General features: G+C 40.6%; 1 protein-coding gene across 2 annotated transcripts in view; it reads left to right on the forward strand.

The window, feature by feature from the left end:
* The window catches only part of LOC106889364 (PDZ and LIM domain protein 5-like), an 87988-nt gene that overhangs the window by 32649 nt on the left and 32929 nt on the right, over positions 1–22410 (forward strand). For both annotated transcript variants that reach the window (XM_014944298.1, XM_014944292.1), the window contains exon 3: positions 7253–7404. In XM_014944298.1, coding sequence (XP_014799784.1) covers positions 7253–7404 — 152 coding nt within the window. The remainder of the gene's footprint in view (positions 1–7252; positions 7405–22410) is intronic.

The raw sequence follows: 22410 nt of genomic DNA on the forward strand, positions 1-22410 counted from the left end.
TTTGTAAATTTAGTTTGTATTTTTGGATCTTTTTCTGCATCAACCCAGTTGTGTGTAAGAATAATTGATAGTACATGGTGCCTCTTCTGGTTTTAGCAGCTAACATCCTTTTGTGCTCCTCTGTAGGTGCATAGTTCCATGTTTGGTGCATGCAGGGATGGGTAGAGTAAGGGATGTGTATGTGTATGTATAGCAGTTCATTTAAAGTGCAAAAGCAAGTTAGAATTTCTTCTTTGTGGAGGGAATTAGGTAAATATTAAGGGCTGACATACAGTAAGAGAAAAATGTTAAGAAGAAAAGAGAGACCGTTGAAACTTGAGTCTCTTTTTCCTAAGACCTGTGAACCCACAGGCATGCTCAGCCATGTTTACATTGAGGGAATGCTCAAACTTTGTGTTAGGTTTTACTTGATGTAATTTTTAATGTGGAACTACGTGGCACAATCACATTAAAACGTATGTTGTTGTCAGGGTTACTGCTGAGGATAGGTAGAGGAACTGAGAATGAAATGCAAGAGGTGGTTTTGTGGGTTCTTCACTAGTGAAATGGCTGAGTGCCTGTGGGCTCTCCCTGTCCTTTTCCCATGAGCTGTAATGAGTCAAAGAGCTGGTTTGGTCTGCTGCAGCAAAGCCACTGCTGTGTTTCAGTGAGGGAACTGCTGTGGGTGCAGGGAAAGGGATGAAGTGAAGCTGGATAATCTGGGGGGACAGGCCAGAAGGCATAGATGGCCCTCTGGTCAGGGCTGCTGTGTTATCTGCTGTTGGGATACGCAGCCAGACCAAGAAATATGATTAATCGGTACTTTGGTTTATGGTTTGTTTGGTTTTTTTTTTCTTACATGCTGTATTTAATGATTATTGGTGTCCTGTGCACGCCTTGTATTATGGCTTAATAGATCAGGCTGGAAGCACCTTTAAAGTTACGAGGAGAAAATGAGGGAAGTGAAAACTTACAGGAGCACGCAGAAGTACGACTTCATAGTGAGGTAAGGGCAGGGTTTCCTGGCAGTGATATGGAGCAAAATACTCTGATAATCAAAAGGATTTTTTGACCTAAGCTAATTTTGATCCCTGCTTGGTTTGGGGAAAACCTTCAGCTTATTTGCAGGACTGCCTCATAACCCCTTTTATAGCTGGTTGTGTCAGCGGTTTCCACTGCAAACCCCGCATTAGGGTTCTTACAACTCAGCTGTATAAATTTGATCTGGACTTTAAAAGTGGCATGTACATTCTTGATTTGGAAGCAAGTATTGAGGCTGGATGGCTAATCTGTTGGCTATGTGAATAATATTGCTGTAGTAAAGGCTGTGAGGAATATGATACAGCTCTCAGTTTCCATTGAGTGCAGAGGAAGCTTATTTGTCACAAAGAGCAGGTGCTGCCATGGTTCTTTTTTTCACACAGAAGTGGTAAGCTAGATCCCAGTGTATCAAACCTGTCTGGAGTGTGAGTTGGGTTTTTGCTTCCTCCCTGGACTGAAGGTGGTGAGGAATGGCTTTGATGAACCGCCCCGTTAGGTAGGGTGTGCTGGAGCACAGGGGTGCAGGGAGGTTTAGATTGGATATTAGGAAAAATTTCTTCACTGAAGGGGTTATCAAGAATTGGAAGAGGCTGCCCAGGGAAGTGGTTGAGTCACCATCCCTGGAGGCATTTAAGAGGGGTTGATGTAGTGCTTAGGGACATGGTTTAGTGGTGGACTTGGCCGTGTTAGGTTAACGATTGGACTTGATGATCTTAAAGGTCTTTTCCAACTGAAAAAGTTCTATAATTCTATGATACCCTATTTGAACCAGTGATGTTCAGGTGTCAGAGTTGAGCACAGGGCACTGCTTCCTCTGAGGGTTGTGTGGTGCTGGGGCCACCCATCAGGAGTCAGGTCAAACAAACACAACTCCTGTGAGGGAGACAGTGCACCTACGGATCATAGGTGTGCCCCAGCTTGTGTTTTGGGGCAAGGCTGTGTTCTCAAAAAATACAGTAAAAGCTGCTTCTCCAAGCTTGCAATGATTCACTGGAGGGGTGTTTTCTAGCATACTTTGAGCTCTATGTATTTTGAGAGCATGCTGTTAAAATACTGGCTATTGGTGCAAGGTGGAACTTTGGTCAGGTGAAATCAGGTTAGGCATAAAAAAGGCAGTGACAGATAATGAGTGTAAATATTTGCAGAAAGTGTACTGTAGCAGGGGAGATAGAGCCTTTATGGTTTGAACATCTGTGTGAAAAGGCAGGGCGTTATTTGACTTGCTTTATTTAATACATTTTGTTATTTATTTAAGAAGAGGCTATTTTGTTTTGTGATTCTGCAAAGTTCTTCTGTAATGTTCTTTAATATAGGGAAAGATGTAGACTGAAAGAGAAGCAAAAGTAGTAATGATACAAAGATCATTGTCTGGTTGACTTTCATTGATGATGCCTGTCTTTAAACTGAATTGCTGAAGCCAACCACGTATCAGAAATGCTCGAGGGGTAAAAACCTGGAGAGATTTCAGATAGCCCAGGGAGATTTAAATTGGGAGAAATGAATTACATTCTAAGGGAAAGTTGCAGATGACATTGAAGGATGTTTGTGTGATGGGGGGACCATTCTTTACTTCAGACTATGAAATAGTTTCTTTGGGTTGTGATGTACTATCACATGAGCAGATTGATTCAAGGCAGACTGCATGGGAAAGATAAAAGGCAGCTTCCACCTCTAGTCAAATAGACTTTTGTCTTTAGAGTAACTGCAATGTAAGTGTTCCCTTTATTACTGGGTTAGGGCTAAATAGGACAGTTCAAAGAAGAGATGCATGTCAAGTTTTCTTCCTAGTCATGTGAGGATAGATGATTATAAGTTAATTAGAAATGAGTTAAGCTACAAATTACATTGATTCAGAGATAGGTGAACATGTATGTGCACACTTGCAATTTTCCTGGAAAGGATCTTTTAAAATATCTCATTAAAGCTTGACCGTAACAGTAAAAAAGCTTTTTTTTTTTTTTTTTTTTAAATGTTGGCTATTCCAAAATGAAATAATAGGCTGGCTGAAACTTAGCTCTAGAAAACAGTTGTATTCCAGTGTGTTTCGGGCTGTTTTCTTTTAAAACACTGAGGCGTAGATCTGTTCTGAGATTCCTTTTTATACTGTTGCTTTTGAAGTTCAACCTGGACCAAGAACTGGTTTACTTTTGGTTTATCTCCATTTGGAACTTATTTTAGAACAATATTTGCAGTTTTGGAATTCTAATGTTTAAAATAGATTTTTTTTTTTTAAATGATATTTTTTGGTGAAACAAAACTGAAATCTAATATTGGATGGGTGATTTTATTTATGTTTATTAGAAAGTGTCCTGAGCATCTCTGGATGGCATAGACTGGCTTTTGGCTTTCGGCCATGAAGCTGGTCACTGCTGAGGGGCAGAAAAGAGGTTTGCTGCTGGGGGCTGCAGGGGTGATTGGCCTCAGCAGGTGCCTGGTCATGAAATGTCCCTCCTGCTTTCCTCCCCCTCTGTCTCTAAATGAGCTCCCCAGAGTACAGAGGCATGGAACTAAGTAGGAGGAAACATTCCTGGTTTGGCAGTTTTGTAGCTTTAAAAGCTGGTGGTTGACATTAGAGAGAAAAAAAAAATATCGTTATTTTGTAGCTGTAATTCATGCTTGATTTTAAACACTTGTCTCGTATTGTAAATACAGAATTGAAACAGATCCATCAAGGATTTGAAGAATATTTGTGGTACTTAGAAGTCAGTTTGATTCACAGGTAGACAGTTTTATAACTTTAGTGCTATACTTTTCTGTGCATATATCTTGTTGCATTGATTCCATTTGTTTGCATGTGTATGTTTAATAAAGGTATGTTTTAAGGATATGCTTTTTTCCTACTAGGAATTAAGCATTAGGGGTTATTTTTGCTTTTGTCCACCAGTTTACTAGCCTTTTGGTATTTAAGCATAGGTAATACTGTATTTCACAGATCTGACCGATGCCAGATAATTTTACTAAGCTAAGGTTAAATTTCCAGTTTTAAGGACAAAATCACTCATACAGAACAAAAAAAAAGAAGTGGTACAAAAATAGTAATAATTTATAGATACCATTTCAAAATTTCCTATTTATTAGCACCTATGTCTTTTTCTTTTTACATCTTTTGGATTTTTCAAAATCTAGGTGAAAACAATGAAAATAAATGGAGTTAGTTGCCATTGTAACAAGGAATATGGGGAAGCTTTCTTTCAGTTTTGGTTCAAATATGTGCACAATTTTGCATACATATTCCAAAGTATGTATATGAATTTATAGTGTGTAAGAAGTGTCAAAACTGAGGCTCCTAGGGTATAAATATGTCTCCAGTGTAGAAAAGGTCCTTAACTGTTTTGAGTGTTCTAATTCTTCCTGCTGTGTTCAGTGTAGTATATAAAAATAAACTTGTGATTATATTCCTCTTGTGTCTGTGGTAAACTTTGCCCTTGTAGCTTCAGTCCCACTCTTTTATAGGTGCCTCACAAGGCACGGATGCTGGCTGGGACTCTCAGGGAAGGCTTGTGCTTTGGCTGAGATTTCCTGGAAGAACCAACCTTGCCTCTCTTGGTTAGTCACATCTCTTATCCGAAATCAGTAGGTGTTACTTGGAAGTCTTATTCGCTGTATCTAGATAAGGAGATTACTACTCTGGCATCCCTCTGCAGTTCTTCACCCTCTTGTCCAGTAATTTGTTCCTTCAAGCGTACCTGTGACAGCCTCACCTCTGAAGCAGATTCAGTCCCCTGCCTGCATGGCTTTTACAGTCTTACTGCTGAATGTGTGCGTGTAGGTTGCTTTTTCCATCCCAAATTACAATGTGTGAACATCATGCTCATTTGCGTACTTTCAGAGAAAGCTAGATTTTTTTTCACTTCAGCAGTCCAATCACAAAGCACAGCGATCCGTTTGACCTTTAGCTTTTAGTGCCCTTACGTTCCTCTCCCTTTTCCAGACCTTGCTGACAAATGTCAGCATGCCGTAACGTATCGGTTTAGGGATCTGTTTATGGCAGGTTCCACCCCTCACCCAAAGGTTTGAGGAGCTTCTCTATAAATAGCTATGTACATCATCGCTTTCTATATGCTTGTAGGGTTCCCTGATCTACGTTTTGCAGTAACTGGGTCTCTTAGCTCAGAATTTGAGTATGAACACTAACTTTTAGAGGGATTTTGGCTTTGTTGTAGAAGCCTTTTGTAAATGGATTCACCACTCAAGTTGAAGTTCTGATTAATTTAGCAAGTCAAGAAGGTTTTCTAAAATAAGTACATCTCTTTTTTTCCTCTGTCTTCTACTTCCTTGCGTGGGACCTGCTCTGCTAACTTTCTCTTGATAGCACCTTTTGGTTTCAACCCTGGATAAAATTGTTCTGTTTATCTATAACCCTGAGGGACTGGCTGCTGTTTTGAATCCAAGAAGTAACAAGTCTTTCTACATCTCAGGCCTCCCCTTTCACCAGAATAATGTACTTGATAGCACAGGATCAACACCAAATGGAAGGATTTTTCTGGTTTTGTTTGAATTTTTGAGTAGTGTGTTTAGTTGCTAAAGATTGCTACTGCAGATGTCTGTGGGGCATAGATTGGTGTTGAAAAATGCCAACCGTGATCCACTGAATGTGAAATTTCCTGCTTTCAGGCTACATGTTGTCAAATTATACATTTTTGGAGTATTGCATTTGCATTTGTCTTGCAGCATTAGGCGATACTTTTTCCTCTGTTTTTCCTCCAAGTGTTTCTCTTCAAGATGCCGTCCAATCTGTGTGTCACAGCTGTCGTGTTACAGTCTTTGAGATTATAGGAAAGCCTTAACCACGTCAGGTAGGCTGATGGGGCACTTTGCACAGGATTACTGACAAGTGACTGTTCATACATAAATGCCAGGACTGAGCCCCTAGCATTTCACTTATTTCCACCCCTTTGGCATAGACAGTTTTCAACACCTAGCCTGGCTTCTTCTGTTGGAGAAACCTAGGTGTGGAGACTGGTGACTGTACTTTGTGGTTGGTCATCGTCAAAAGGAACCGCAAGGAATCAAAACTTCTTGGTCCCTACTGAGCGAACTAAAACGGAGGCAGTTTAATAATATCAGAAATGAAAGCCTTCCTTCTGCCTCCCTTTGAGATGTCGCTTACTAGAGCATGACTGTGGCCCAAGGTGAACTCTGCTTTTGGAAATAAAGATTAAGTAATTCTGCTCTTTGCAGCACCATCCCTAGAACATAGCACTTCCTTCAAGGAACACATTCGTGCTTGCAGGCAAAGGAAAGAGTTGTAGCTGCTTGTCCTGTGCATACAAAATCTCACAACTTCTCTGCTTTAAGACAGGAAATACATCTGGAGACAAAGAAGGAATTTGCACCATCCAGGACTGCTCTCTTCAGCCAGCTATAAAGTGATTAGCAGATTGAGGACCAGGGATATAAATCAGTGCATAGATCTTACCATGTGTTGCTTTATTTCTGTTCTTTGGAATGAAGCTAGTTGAAATTCAGTGGCATCAGATGAAAAGATTAATTTATTGTTCAATCAAGGTCAATAATGTGAACTTCACAAAGGTTTCTGTTACAAGACAATTTCATTCAAGTGGACTAAGGCAATTGAGCTGAACTTTGGCAGTGACCTTGATCAAAGAGGCAGACTGCTCAAGAGGCCTTTCTTATTCTGGTCTGAATATACTGCGGGTCGCTGGGGCTATAAACCTATTGAGAGAAAGGCAAAACAAAGTCCTGTACCGGTCTATCCGTGATGTTGAACTTTTGACTTTCTAGTAGTTGCAGCTGGGGGAAAGTCAGCTTCATTATTAATGAAGTCTTCCATGCATGTGATCAGTCACTGACAAATACATAAACTTTGAAGAGATTGTTTAGATGGAAAGTCTGGGATGGAAAAAGCAGGTTTACAGCTTTCCTTTTTCCTCTTGTGAGAAAAATTTCATATATATGAAATAGTGCATGTGAACAGCTTCCAGCCAGTAAAGTAGAAGTGGGGTTTTTGAAAAATAGGCAATACTGTGCAATACTTTTCCTGTCATCCAAGTGAGATAAGAACAGGAACCTATAAATAGTTCTTCACCAGAAAGAAAGATAGCATGGTAACTTTCACAGGGGCATACACACAAAGGAGAAAAGATTAATTTTTTTTCTTTTTTTTTAACCTATGAAACAGCACTGTGACGAAGATACTGTGGTCCTGTGTTCAGAAAATATAGATGTAAACCATCCAAGTTTCTCATTTACCATTCTTGTGATATTTCAGCTTAACGACGGTGGCAAGGCAGCCCGAGCACAGGTGGGAATAGGTGATGTGGTTCTCACCATTGATGGGATAAGTACGGACGGGATGACTCATCTAGAAGCACAAAACAAGATCAAGGCATGTACAGGCAATTTGAACATGACTCTGCAAAGGTAAGATAACTTTTTCTTTGAAAAACAAAAGAGAATTAATCATCATGCTAACAGTTGTTTGGAGGATAAAAGCATGTAAGTGGTTTGGCAAAGTGCATGGAGTTAAGTGGCAACAATTGAAAGATATGCTGCTGTAGCCTGAAATGTGTCTTGATTTATAGCATTTTAGAAAACTTATTAGGTGTTAATTATACGAGTCAACAAGGACCTTTTCCAACCTTCTGTCACCTGCTCTAAATTGAATGAAGTCTAGTTCCTCTTCCTTTTGAGCTTGAGTTTTGTTAGCACCTGTTTAATTAAAAACAGGTCTTGTCCAGGCTCTTTTCCCTCCCATTCCCCTGATTGACTAGGGGCACTCTTTTTTTGGGTCAAGTCCTACATCATCATTTCTATTGGCAAACAGAATGATGGATTTATTTAAACAGTTAACCCCTGAGCTATATGGATGAAAATAACTGTAGCTGAGAGTCAGAAGGAGATGTTTCCCGAAGCGATACTGATGTTTCACAAATTAGCAGCTTCCCTTTGCTAATTGCAGCATCTACTGTAGAAGTTACAGCTTGGTCCAGTCTCCCCATTCCTGAAACATACGGTTTATTGAATTTCAGCATACTGCTGTTAGCCTGGGACTGTGTTTTGGGAGGGGATGGAAGAAGGGGGCAGGATGCTCACGTGCGGGTTATTGGAACTGAAGCAGGAAGAGCGGCAGCATGAGCAAGAAATTCCTTCAAGCTCTCAAAAGCCTCCCAGGGCTTTTTATATTGGCTTTTATTAGAATACTGCTATTTTTATTTAATGACGTGAGTGAGCATCTTGGAGGAGGATTGGCCTCACGTAATGAGACCCATCCTTTCTTGTTATCAAAGAAAAAAGCAGCAGTTGCACCCTGTGATTGCTGTTTGTGCCCACCTTCAGCAGCGCAGAATTTCTTGATGAGTGTTGGTTGAGGCCCGTAACAGTATCTCTTCAGCAGTTAGTACTTTTTCTGGCAAATTATACTGCCCTTAATGAAAGGACCACCTATCCCTGAGAGTTCATTGGGATAAGAATAGAAGAGGTGATGTGGTTGTAGGTTTGACAAATGTCCAGTTCTCTGGGGTGGCTGTGCTTGGTCTGAGCCCTACATGATGTGTAATTGAATGGTTGTGTGAGTGCTTTCTTTTCTAAGAGGCTACAGTTCAGCCCTGCTTGTTATGTCTTGTTTTTTCTGTTGTCCTGCTGTACTTTGGTCCTTAGTTACCCTTAATAAGGGATTCCCTTTGCTGAGCCTCTGAGGAAAGAAGTATCTCTGGCGTGGTTCGTGCCTAGGGCGTCTTCTCAAGTGAAACTTGTAAAGTTGGCATTAAAAGTTTCTTGATGAAACTCATCAGAAGAATCATGCCTTGTATCTAGTGTGTCACTTGCTTTTCTGTCTCCCAATGAGGCAGACAGGTCATTTAGAAATGTGCTTTCCAGGAGTCCACTGAGTCACTCCAGTAGGCAGCTGGGAGTGTAGGGGTTTGGCCCACTTTCTCCTGTTGCCATAAATTGATGGGCAGGGTTAATATCAGATATAGGAAAGGAATAGCAGGTGTGTCTTTGGTCAGGCAATAACTTGTTGGAGGCTGCTTCTTGTTGGGTGCAGGGATGAGTGGTTTGAAAATCAAATTAATCATGAGTTAGCCTGGTCCTCTCCTGTTCTCACCCTTCCTACCTAGTGTAGCGTCTGACTCACCAGCGTCGGCCACTTGACAGCTGAAGGCTAAGTCAGGATCAGACTAGCAGAGATCAAAGGAATAGTCTCAGCCCCAGTATCTGGGGGTGGGACTGATAGGTCCTCTCTTGTGGCTCTACCAGTCTGCAGTCCCATGGTCTCAGCTGTTTCTAATTCTGCCCTGATCCCATGAAACCAAAGCCATAGACAGTGCTCTCCCAGCTCCTCTGCCTGTGAAAACTTCCTTGCTCTGGTTGCTGTTTAGCAGGAGATTTGCTTCAGTTGTTTATTTGTTCTTTAGAGCCTGAAAGAAAGCACTTCTTGGAGTCATAGTAGCTCGTGCTAACTGCGGATGCTGAATGCCCATGGGAAGGATAACTTGAGAATCTAAATAGGGTGACAAGATAAGCCATTTTAATATGGAGGCATCTCCTAATGTTCCTGCCTCTTCTCCCAAAACAAAACCAAAATAAATAAAATATTTTGATCTGTGATTGCTCCCATGCAAGATTAAATAGGATGCTGTCAATGTGAAACGATGTTGGCTTTCAAAATATGAATTGGTGCCATAGATGGGAAAATCTAAGACTTATCTAATTTTTTTTTACTGCTTTTAATTATCTTTAGGGGTTTTTACACTTCTCTGAGCTTTTATATACTTCCACACAGACTATTGATAGTTTGAACTACAATGCAAGAATGTTGAGGTTAGGCTTGAAAGAGTATATAAATTCTTAGATACCATCCTAGTTTGCTGCTGCTTTAAAGGAACCCAATGATCAGTTGGTTAGTGGTGTAACTTTGATGTCCAATAAAATTGGAAGATCATTATGGCTTGAGCTAAGGGCTTTTGTTCTGTGAGCGTGTCCATGTGGTGTTTTATGAAAGATGTGAAAGAACTCAGTTTGATCAAATTAGTTGTAGAAACCAGAATATATTTTCTAAGTTCAATTTGGTGTGTTTTTGGTGGTAGCATCATGTGACCTTATTGATGATAAATTTTAAGAAGTACTGTGCACTCATCTGTGGGTGCTTGCATTACTCTTGATCAGTTATAGTTTGTCACAGACTCACGTGGAATATGTGGAAATTAAGATAGTGGTGCAGACTTAATTGTAATGTGAAGATAATGGCAAAATGGAGGGAGCCTCATGGTACATCGGAGGTGGTGCTGGCTGTGCCGTTTGCTAGGGAAGGACTGACCAAAATTAACAGGAATTATTTGAAAAAGAAGCAGGGTCTTGCTCTGGCTTTTTAGTGCTTTTGTTGTGTGTGTTGTGAGGATCAAAACAGTAGTTGGTAGTAAAGCAGTGGTACGCTCCAGGGATTACTAAGCCAGTGAACACGAGTGGTTCCCATCTGAGGTTGATGGGTTCCAGCATCCCAGTTCACACGGTGGCTGGGGCATGGCGACAGTTTGCCTTTTAAACGGTGCGAAGGAAACTTTGTCAGTCTGTGTGGCAAAGGCAAGAGAGGAAATTCTTTATGATCAGCTTCCTTATTATAAGTATTTCAACTTGATACGCTTTTGTACTGTTGGTCAGGTTTTCACTTGACTTCCTCTAGTCTTTATGTGCCAAGTGGAAAAAATAAAATTGAGACAAGCAAAATAAAGGGCAAGAAGTAGCTTGCCCGGGAGGTTGGAAGGGATATTTAAAACAATGCCTTCAAAAGCTTTACCTACAGGTTTAAAGCAATATATTTATGGAGGCAGATGTGCATGTACCTCTTGTGGAAAACCAATTTAGATGTTTTGTAACTTGCAAATGAATGTTGGAAAAATATTTGAAGGGAGACTGAAAGCTCCCTTTTTTCCTATGTAAGGCAATATTGCATGTTGGTTTTTTAAATATGGAATTGCTCTCTGCCCCTGAAAGGAACCAGAATTACAGCTGTCTCAACTGCAAGTCCATGTGCTTGGCAATTTCTTAAATACAAATAGATAAAATGGTACTTTCCAGCCAGGTAGCGTAGTAGGTGCCTAACATTTGCATGTGTTGGCAAGTAAACTAGACTAACTGTTTAGTATGAAAGTTATGATTTTTAAATTGTGTAATAAAAATCTAATTTTGGTGTGTTATTTGCTCATTTTTCATATTAGCTATGGCTTAAAAATTGGGGGTGTGTTTTTTCTTCTTTTTGTAACGTGGAATTTTAGCTTCTTGATAATCTGTTGGTTTTTTTAAACATTAAATGCATTGCATAGGGAATTTTTCTTTGTCTATGTTTCTCCCTCCCTGAAATCTTGCTCTTTTGTACCCCAATATTTTATTTTTTAGCTAAAGCCCTTTCCTGGTTCCCATGAGGACAGATGGAAACCAGATGCTTGCTTTTTGGATGTATTTTCAAGTTCAGTAACTTAGCATGGACTTTCATAAATAAATCTCTTAAGTTGCTGAACAGCTAAGAGCCACCACCTATTTTTTAAATATTGTTTTTGGGGGCTGTTTCTCCAGGCTCCTGCCTTAATGACTCTTTGGAAATGAGAAAGATAAAGAATTGTGTATTTCTTCTGTTACGTGAGGTCATGATACTTATGAAACTTGTGGAAAAAGTGTCAGTGAGTAATAGAAGGCTTAAAAAAGAAAAAAAAAACAAACAAACAAACAAAAAAAAACAACGAAAAAACAAACCAGAAAAGCATGGAAAGTTTGGGGTTTGTTTATTTTTTGTTGGTTTCATTGTTTGGTTGGGTTTTTTTTGCTTTTATAATATAGAGTTTATTTAGGTCTTTATTTTGTAATACAGATCTGGTCAGCTATAGTGCGCTTTGTAAAGGAATTTCACCTTTCCCAATGAATGTAGTCACTTAGGACAAAAGACACTGGGATGGCTCAGCTTGGGAAGTGAAAGGACTCTGGAGGTTGTTTACCTCTCTCTGTTGCAGTGGTTCACAAACCCTTTTGGGTGCTGTAGGTTACAGTTCTAGTAAAAAGTTCTGCTTCCAGCTGCTCATTGGATGACTTGCAATGGATTTTTGCAAATGAACAGGGGTCTTAGAAAGCAGTAAATCAATTTCAGTGATGGCTGTAGGTTTTTCTTTCTTTTTTTTCCCATAAACTCTTTAGAAGCACGGGGTTGCCCAAGTATCACAGGTGAGGCAAGTGCCTGCTGAGTGTTTTTGATGGACTCAGGACCATTTGAGCGAAAATTAAGCCAGTGTTCTGCAGTTGGTAAACGCAAGTGTTAAAAACCACGACACTCATTTTATCCGCCTGCCTGAGTATGAATCTTTATAATACTGTTCTCCCTCATCTTTTTAGTTTTTCTTTCAGGAAACATGAAGTCTAGACTCCTAGCTCAGGAACAGCTGCAATGATCATGATTTGAGGTGGGGTAATAGGGAAAAAATGTTATGGATCACTTGATTTCTATTTTTTTAAGGTCATTTTTTCAAGTTATCCATTTCAGAAATGGTTATCTGCAGTAAGACTAGCTCAATGTGCTTTTTACTTACTATTTTTATTGTTCCAACTGAGTCTTGCTTTTGTTATAAAACAGTATAATGATATTACCATTTGTTGTGTTGAGAGCCCTACTCTGCTTTGGAAATGCAGAGGAGGAAGAGCATTTCGCTGTATGAGGAACGTGAGTTCTGACAAACTATGTGGACAAAATGGATGGTTTTGTTCCCATTTTGAAGATGGGGAAGTGAGACACCTTGATGTAGAGCAGGTTTTAAGAGATTTGAGTCCATTGCTCTTCAGGTGTTGAAATATTAACCTAGTGTAGGTTAGCTGTAAGCTATTTAATTTTACAAAAACCCCAACTAGCAGTGCAGGGAATGGTAACGCGGATCCCAAGAGTTGGCCATAATCACTGTTACAGGGGGATCTGAACTCCTAAAATTTAAAAGTTAAAATTGTCTCCATAGAAAGGGGAGAAAAGAGTATAACCGCTAAATAAAATGGCAGGAGAGGCTGTTATAAGAAAAATAAAAGAGGAGTAAGCAGAAGAATACACGTATGGAAAGGATTTCAAACTATTAACAATACAGGCTTCACTTTAGATGATGGTTAAAACTCATGCTTTCACGTTTATGAGTCGTGGGATCGTTGGGGTGGATATTTTGTTTCCATAAACCATATAAGGATGAGCTTTAAGAAAGCTATGATAAGAATGCATTCGGAAGTCTTCTATTTCTCCAATTTTGGTTTGTTAGTCATCATCATTTCCCTTACATAGACATCTTGACTTTAGTTCTGTTGTTTGCTGATTTGCTTTTTTAGCATGTAGGAGGTGGTTGTTTGTCCTGGCTGGCTGAATGTAGGCAATAAATTGGTTGAAAGCATCAGAACTTCTGAGTAATTATTTCTAAACCTGCAAACGATTTTTTGCTGGAATTCTTTTTCCTGTACTGTTAATTCTTGCATATCTCTTCTTTCAAGGATGTCAAAACTGATTGGTGGTTGATTAAGGAGATAAGCACCATTATCCTGTTTTAATTGAGAGTTGAGACTGAAAAATTGCAAAACTCAGTAGAGGTCACATGGCTAGGAATATACAAACAAACTGTATATTTAGAGTTTAGCTGCTAGTCAAAACCTTAGGCAATTTATTCCTCAATCCTAAACGGTTACCCTCAATCATTAATATTAGTTTTCAGTAATTATGCCTGAAAAGAAACTGACTGGAAACTAGTGCCTCCCAAACAGAGGTTCACTTCTCTTATTTAGCTGAGCTTTGAGATGTTGGTTACTGCAAGTGGCTCATGCAGTGAAGGAGCATGGAGCCCTGTGAGACTTTAAACATTCCTGTTGAACTTTCTGTTACTGACCACAGCCTTTTCTGAAAGTTTTAGTAGAAAATACTTAACATATTTCTGATCTGTTGCTGATCCTAAATGATCACAGCCTCCTCTCTGCCAAACGCCAGCGTTTCAGCAAGTTCAAGCCTTAAAGCTCATCTCTGGTCAACTTTTTTAGAAAAATAAAATAAGAATCAGTTGTCAAAGTTTTCAGTAGCCAGTAAGCTCAAAGCAGTAGGGGCCTGGGGAATGAATCTGACTGGCTTAATGATGCAGGTACGGATCTCCCTTGTTCCTCCGCGTATTAAAATTCCTGAGTCTCTTTTGTTTTATCATATTATTTTTATGGAGCTGCATGGAAAAGTGTTTCCAAAGAAGCATTCAGGTTACAAAGCCAGGTATGCAGTAATAGGAAAATGTGGTAATAGAAGAGTCTCCATTAAATCAAAAATATATTACTTACGGCTGCAGAAGAGAGCCTGCATGACCGGGCAAGAAAAGCAATAAGGCAAAGTAATACATCCCTCTGAGTTTATTGGGTAAAAGTATCTGGTAACTTGTCCTGTATTCCCTCCCGTGATTTCTGAATTCTCTGTTTCACCAGCGCTCAACTCGTGTGTTCTCAGAAACTTTTGTTGAGGGGGTGGGAGGGGAGGAGAGCAGTGCCAGCAGGGTTGCAATGGGGGGTCAGCCTGGAAGGGGGGTGGATGTGGATATTTGTATATGCTGCTGGCACGGGTCTTGGGAGCTGTTGTCCTTGTGAAGGACCGTGCGTGGGGCTGCCTGGCCTTCATCATAGCCGCTTTGGGATTTGCTCCTTGGTGTGAGGTCGCTGAACAGGGCTGAGGAGAGGTGCTGGGCAGAGCTGGGGCTTGCCTGGCCCGCTGCACCCGGCGGTGGCCAGTAGGGATGGTCAGTACGTAGCTTGTTGAGGAAGAGGTAATCCAAGGTTGCATGCCTCGCGGCATGAAAATCACCAAGTGCTTTTGTCAGCCTGACCTTTGGGTCTGGAAGTAACCTGACCTGCAGGAGCAAGGCTCTGTGCAGCCTACGGTAAGCGGGTGATGCTGAGAAAGTCTCTTTTAATCTGTAAATTTGAAGAATCCATTTCTGAACCAGCGTTTCTTTGAAGTAAAACCCATGAAGTCTGTGCAGGCTCTTCAAATTCTTGTGAGCTTTGTAAACGGCAGCTTCAGGACTTGGAGGTGAGGAGTCGCTGGTCTAGAGCTTGGTGGATATCACCCCTCTCTTGGCTCTGCTGGTGGTGTTGTGCTGAAGACATCCTTCTCTCAGAACATGGGCTGGTGCCTTCCCAGACCACATCTGAGGATGTTGGTGTGTGCCCAAGGTGCAGGGTGAGAGCTGACCTAAAGCCTTCCAGGCTTCTCATACCCTTGTATCTTAACAGGAGCTTTTCTAAAGCTGAAATGTTTTTGCACGTGGCTTTTTATGCTGCACGTTGCCATGTGAGCAACCAAGTCATCTTAAGTCTTCCTTTTTTATCTGCTTTTGACATTAAGTGGTGTTGGGTAAAAGGTTGTCCAAAGAATTCAAAGCTAATGAAGATGCTGGTTTCTTCTCTGCATACAAAGGTGTTTTGGTGCATAAGTATATGCACTTTTTTTTTTTTTTAAATTGGAGGCAAGATAGAAAGATTTTGCTCCTAATTTAGCAGCTGAACAGGTTTTGCTAGCTAAGCCATGCCTTTGGAAAGCTTGCCCACAAACCAAATAAATGGAAGGGTACAGCTCCTGCTTCAGCTGGAATTCAAAAATCTTCTGTTAGGCACAGCACTTTGCTGCACGCCAGCTAGCAATTAGAGGAACCACAAAACATGCTGCAGCAAAGTGAACCTGACAAACTAAAGACTTGCCTTGAAGTTCAAAGGAGAGTTGCTGGGATGAAAATGGAAGGTTGCAGGGTAAAAATGGAGTTCAGTGACTTTTGCAGGATTATACCTACCCTCTGCCAGGAAAATGGGTGGGAGTGAGGGCTAGTTAAGCAACAGCAGTCTTCTCCATGTTGTGTACCTTAGAGCCTTTCTGGGGATCTTTAGAACTGCAAAAGATCAGGATTTGTAAAGGCCATTCAGTTTCTTGAGGTTGTTACAGTATGTAGCTCAGGAACATAAATACAGTAGTAAATATAGGTAGTGGGCAACGCCAGGTGCCAAATGTAGATCATTATTTACTAAACATCAGAATGTTTCCTTCAACTTTAGGTTTAAATATATTTTTTACTTTAATTTCAGTTACATTTCCACCTCTACAGTATCATTGATACCACCGGGGGGGAAGGGGAGATGACACAAAGAAAATGAAGTAAAAGAGCAGTGCCCTGGAATTAAATATTTAATTTGGTGAGGGTTTAAGAGGAAACACGCAATGTGGAGGTTTTACATTATTTTTAGTTTGTTTGCCCCAGGAAAATGCAAAATATAGCTTTTGAGTTGCAGCAAGTGCAGCGAATTTGCCATTATGCTTTTGGGGTTTTGGGATTTTGTCTGCATACTGTCTCATGATGGGCTGAGCCAGAAGGCAGTCAGATTAGGAGGATATTTCAAAACTTTATGTTCATTTGTATGCAAATAAGGAGGCCATCATGAAGTAATGGCTTCTCACAAACTGGGAGCCTGTAAATTCAATTTAGGATAAATTTTCAGGATTCCTACTCTCATAATCCAAGTTCTGAACAGAGTAAGTGCTGGCCAGTTGAGAGGCTGCTTGGGAGGGTAGCTCAGATGTTATCATTAGCAAAGCCTTATAAGTAGCTGAGTGGGAAATCACTATTGGGGTATCACTATTTTTGAAGCGTAGTGAGTGCTTGTGGGAGGAGGTTTGCAAGTCTTGTGTAATCTGAGAGTCTCTCACTGAAAATGGAGGGAGAAAGTGTTGGATCCCAGAAGGTCCCACCTGTTTGCAATGGATCAAGTGGTAACTAAAAGGCCTTACTGCTCTCCTTGCTTTTTTCCTTAACCAGTGAGAAATGTCTGTGCTTTGTAGAAGTTGTTACATAGCACAGACATAGAGCAAAATCTAATTCTGAACTTTGTCTCTTAATTTGTGGGGTTTTTTTGTTGTTTTTTTTTTTAATGGCTTGTTTTCAGAAAAGGAAGTAAAGTTATTTAAAAAAAAAAATAAAATAAAGTAAATGATTTTGCTGACCCTATAGATGTTAGCTGTAAAGTCTGAAACCATGCATATCTTTCAGATATGTTGGGACTAGCCAAAGAATAAATGTTTATAACCTGCTGTTATTAAATGGACTGTATTCTTTAATTCCAACATTTAAGATTGATGCGAAAATAATTGCCTTCCATTATAGTTCCACTATAGGATTAAACTACTCTGATGTATAACGATATAAGACTTTTTTAAAACAGAGGTTCAATTGCTGAAACAAAAAGTATACAGTGCAAAAGATTATACAAGTTTCAAAAGTGGTTTTACACAAGCATTAGAAAGATAATGGTCATTCTAATTAGATCATTAGAAAGATAATGGTTTTGGCTTGATGTTTAGATCAAAGAATCATGGAATGATTTGGTTTGGAAGGGATCTTAAAGATCATCGAATTCCAACACCCCTGCCATGGGCAGAGATATGTTCCACTAGACCAGATTGCTCAAAGCCCCATCCAACCTGGACTTGAACACTTTGAGGGACGGGGCATCCACCACACAGCTTAGTGACATCAGAAAACTTGCTAAGGGTGCACTCAGTCCCACTGCCCATGTTGCCCACAAGGATGTTAAACAACACCAGTCCTATTGCTGACCCCTGAGGAATGAGGTTTCCACGTGGACATCAAGTCCCTGACCACAACTTTTGAATGCGACCATGCAGCTAATTCCTTATCCACCAAGTGGTCCATCCATCAAATCCCCGTCTTTCCAATTTAGAGACAAGGATGTGGTGTGGGCCAGTATCAAATGCTTTGCACAAGTTGAGGTAGATGGTGTCAGTTGCGCTTTCCTTATCCATCAACACTGTAACTCAGTCATAGAAGGCCACCAGATGTTCAGTCATAATTTACCTTTAGAAAAGCCATGTTGGCTGTTGCTGATCACCTCCTTATTTTCCATGTGCCTTAGTATAGTTTCCAAGAGGATCTGTTCCATGATCTTGTTGGGAACAGAGGTGAGACCGACCGGCGTGTAGTTCCCTGGATCTTCCTTTTTCCCTTTTTAAAAGTGGGGGTTATGTTTCTCCTTGTCCAGTCAGTGAGAACTTCACAGGCAGGAACATAAATACAGTAGTAAAATTGGCCAGGTGCCAAATGTAGATCATTATTTACTAAACATCAGAATGTTTCCTTCAACTTTAGGTTTAAATATATTTTTTACTTTAATTTCAGTTACATTTCCACCTCTACAGTATCATTGATACCACCGGGGGGGAAGGGGAGATGACACAAAGAAAATGAAGTAAAAGAGCAGTGCCCTGGAATTAAATATTTAATTTGGTGAGGGTTTAAGAGGAAACACGCAATGTGGAGGTTTTACATTATTTTTAGTTTGTTTGCCCCAGGAAAATGCAAAATATAGCTTTTGAGTTGCAGCAAGTGCAGCGAATTTGCCATTATGCTTTTGGGGTTTTGGGATTTTGTCTGCATACTGTCTCATGATGGGCTGAGCCAGAAGGCAGTCAGATTAGGAGGATATTTCAAAACTTTATGTTCATTTGTATGCAAATAAGGAGGCCATCATGAAGTAATGGCTTCTCACAAACTGGGAGCCTGTAAATTCAATTTGGGATAAATTTTCAGGATTCCTACTCTCATAATCCAAGTTCTGAACAGAGTAAGTGCTGGCCAGTTGAGAGGCTGCTTGGGAGGGTAGCTCAGATGTTATCATTAGCAAAGCCTTATAAGTAGCTGAGTGGGAAATCACTATTGGGGTATCACTATTTTTGAAGCGTAGTGAGTGCTTGTGGGAGGAGGTTTGCAAGTCTTGTGTAATCTGAGAGTCTCTCACTGAAAATGGAGGGAGAAAGTGTTGGATCCCAGAAGGTCCCACCTGTTTGCAATGGATCAAGTGGTAACTAAAAGGCCTTACTGCTCTCCTTGCTTTTTTCCTTAACCAGTGAGAAATGTCTGTGCTTTGTAGAAGTTGTTACATAGCACAGACATAGAGCAAAATCTAATTCTGAACTTTGTCTCTTAATTTGTGGGGTTTTTTTGTTGTTTTTTTTTTTAATGGCTTGTTTTCAGAAAAGGAAGTAAAGTTATTTAAAAAAAAAATAAAATAAAGTAAATGATTTTGCTGACCCTATAGATGTTAGCTGTAAAGTCTGAAACCATGCATATCTTTCAGATATGTTGGGACTAGCCAAAGAATAAATGTTTATAACCTGCTGTTATTAAATGGACTGTATTCTTTAATTCCAACATTTAAGATTGATGCGAAAATAATTGCCTTCCATTATAGTTCCACTATAGGATTAAACTACTCTGATGTATAACGATATAAGACTTTTTTAAAACAGAGGTTCAATTGCTGAAACAAAAAGTATACAGTGCAAAAGATTATACAAGTTTCAAAAGTGGTTTTACACAAGCATTAGAAAGATAATGGTCATTCTAATTAGATCATTAGAAAGATAATGGTTTTGGCTTGATGTTTAGATCAAAGAATCATGGAATGATTTGGTTTGGAAGGGATCTTAAAGATCATCGAATTCCAACACCCCTGCCATGGGCAGAGACATGTTCCACTAGACCAGATTGCTCAAAGCCCCATCCAACCTGGACTTGAACACTTTGAGGGACGGGGCATCCACCACACAGCTTAGTGACGTCAGAAAACTTGCTAAGGGTGCACTCAGTCCCACTGCCCATGTTGCCCACAAGGATGTTAAACAACACCAGTCCTATTGCTGACCCCTGAGGAATGAGGTTTCCACGTGGACATCAAGTCCCTGACCACAACTTTTGAATGCGACCATGCAGCTAATTCCTTATCCACCAAGTGGTCCATCCATCAAATCCCCGTCTTTCCAATTTAGAGACAAGGATGTGGTGTGGGCCAGTATCAAATGCTTTGCACAAGTTGAGGTAGATGGTGTCAGTTGCGCTTTCCTTATCCATCAACACTGTAACTCAGTCATAGAAGGCCACCAGATGTTCAGTCATAATTTACCTTTAGAAAAGCCATGTTGGCTGTTGCTGATCACCTCCTTATTTTCCATGTGCCTTAGTATAGTTTCCAAGAGGATCTGTTCCATGATCTTGTTGGGAACAGAGGTGAGACCGACCGGCGTGTAGTTCCCTGGATCTTCCTTTTTCCCTTTTTAAAAGTGGGGGTTATGTTTCTCCTTGTCCAGTCAGTGAGAACTTCACAGGACTTCCACAGCTTCTCAAATGTGATCGATAGTGGTGTAGCAAGTTCCTTCAGGAGCCCCCAGTTTCTTCAGGACCAGTGAATGCATCTCATCAGGTTCCTTAAGGTTCCTTAAATGGTTTTGAACCTGATCTTCTACAGGGGGTGGTTCCTCATTCTCCCACTCCCTGCCTTTGCCTTCTGTGATGTGGGTGGTGTGGCTAGAGCACTTGCTGGTGAAGACTTACGCAAAAAAAGTCATTAAGTACATCAGCCTTTTCCATATCCTGGGTGACCAGGTCTCTCGTTTCCTTCTGGAGAGGGAGATCTACGTTTTCCCTAGTCTTCCTTTTATTACTGACATTACCTGTAGAAGCTTTTCGTGATGTTGCCTGCCCTTGACATCCCTGGCCAGGTTTAATTCTGTCAGGGCTTTAGCTTTCCTAACCTTACCCCTAGCTGCTTGGACAATTTCTCTGTATTCCTCTATTCCTCCCAGGTAATCTGTCCTTGCTTCCACCTTCTGTAGGCTTCCTTTTTGCTTGTAAGTTTGTTCAGGAGCTCCTTGTTCATCCATGTAATCTGTCCTTGCTTTCGCCTTCTGTAGGCTTCCTTTTTGCTTTTGAGTTTGTTCAGGAGCTACTTGTTCATCCATGCAGGCCTCCTGGCATTTTGCCTGGCTTCCTCTTTGTTGGGATGCATCGCTCCTGATTGGAGGAGGTGATCCTTGAATATTAACCAGCTTCCTTGGCATCATCTTTCCTCTAGGGCTTTATCACATTTATTTCATTTATCACTTTATTTCATTTATTGAGGGACCTGCCAAGCAGGTCCCTCAAGAGGCTAAAGTCTGCTCTCCTGATGTCCAGGGCAGTGAACTTGCTGTGCGCCCTCCTTGCTGCCCTAAGCATCTTGAACTCCACCATTTCATGGTCACTGCAGCCAAGGCTGCCCTTGAGCTTCACATTCCCCAGCAGCCCCTCCTTGCTGGTGAGAGCAAGGTCCAGAATGGCACTTCTCCTTATTGGCTCTTCTATCACTTGAATAAGGAAGTCATCATCAAAGCATTCCAGGAACCTCCTGCATTGTTTGTGCCCCATTGAGTTGTCCCTCCAACAGATGTCAGGGTGGTTTAAGGACCCCAGTATGTGCAGTAGTTTATAAGCCTATTTTCACTCTATTTTAAAACTAAACTGAAACTGATCTGTGCTCCAGCTGAGATCTGGGAGGATTCAGTTCTGTGAAGACAGAAACAAACAGCGGCGATTTATTCAAATATCTGAAATGGTACACCTCAGTAGGAAGTACCTGGAAATTAGACCAACTTACTTGATGTCAGCATATGCTGGATGGCCAGTGTGCCTCGGTATGTGAGGTGCAGACCAGTTTGCAGTGCTCTGCCTAGCGGTTAAAAGACAAGTTAATGATAATCTACTGCTTGTGATTTAAAATAACTTTCTGCAACACCAATAGCTTTTTCCTGTCTTTTAGAAATTGCAAAATTCTGAGTTGAGGGAGTATCTTTGTGGGCAGCAGGGAATCACCTAATGTTCTCCGTGTGGTTTGATTTGTATGCTCTTACTGTAAGCACGAGCTAACATTTGCAAGCTGAAATTTAATACAGAAAATATGTCTATGTTGATTGTGGCGGTAACTAGTGTTACTAGGAGTCTGACTGCTGCCTAACAGTAATTTGCAGGTTTCAAACTCCTCAAGTGAGTTTTGCTTGTCTTTTAAGTTGATTAATATTCCGGGTGTTGAAAAGCCTTTTCATTGCTACTGAAGGGTGGAAGCAGGACATGCAATGTATGTTCAAACATCCCCACTTTGAAGAGGTACAACGCTTCCTAAGTGATCTTTAATAGCATGAGTGCTTCTAAGTAGTAGACTGAATTTATTTCCAGAATATTAAATATATGTATTTTAGGAATGCAGGAAAAAAACTAAGGTAATCTTTATCATGGGAGTCTATAAAAATCTCTTGAGAACCACAGGGCTTAATTTTGCTGACTACCTGATACCGAGGTGATGTGCAATACAGCTTCTATTTAATAGGTAGAAGTGCCAACTGCCTACATAAGGGAAAGCCTTTACTGTCATCTGATGGTGCAATACCAAACCAGCCTTCTGTAGTCATCATATCCCAGGCGCTTGGGGCTACACCACCATTTTCAAGACCTGTAGTGGCCATAGAATTTCACTCTGTACAATTTTTTTTGTGTTTTTTTTATCTCTTCCCACACAGAT

Source organism: Calidris pugnax, unplaced genomic scaffold (assembly GCF_001431845.1).
Source record: "Calidris pugnax isolate Ruff unplaced genomic scaffold, ASM143184v1 scaffold15, whole genome shotgun sequence".
Taxonomy (NCBI): domain Eukaryota; kingdom Metazoa; phylum Chordata; class Aves; order Charadriiformes; family Scolopacidae; genus Calidris; species Calidris pugnax.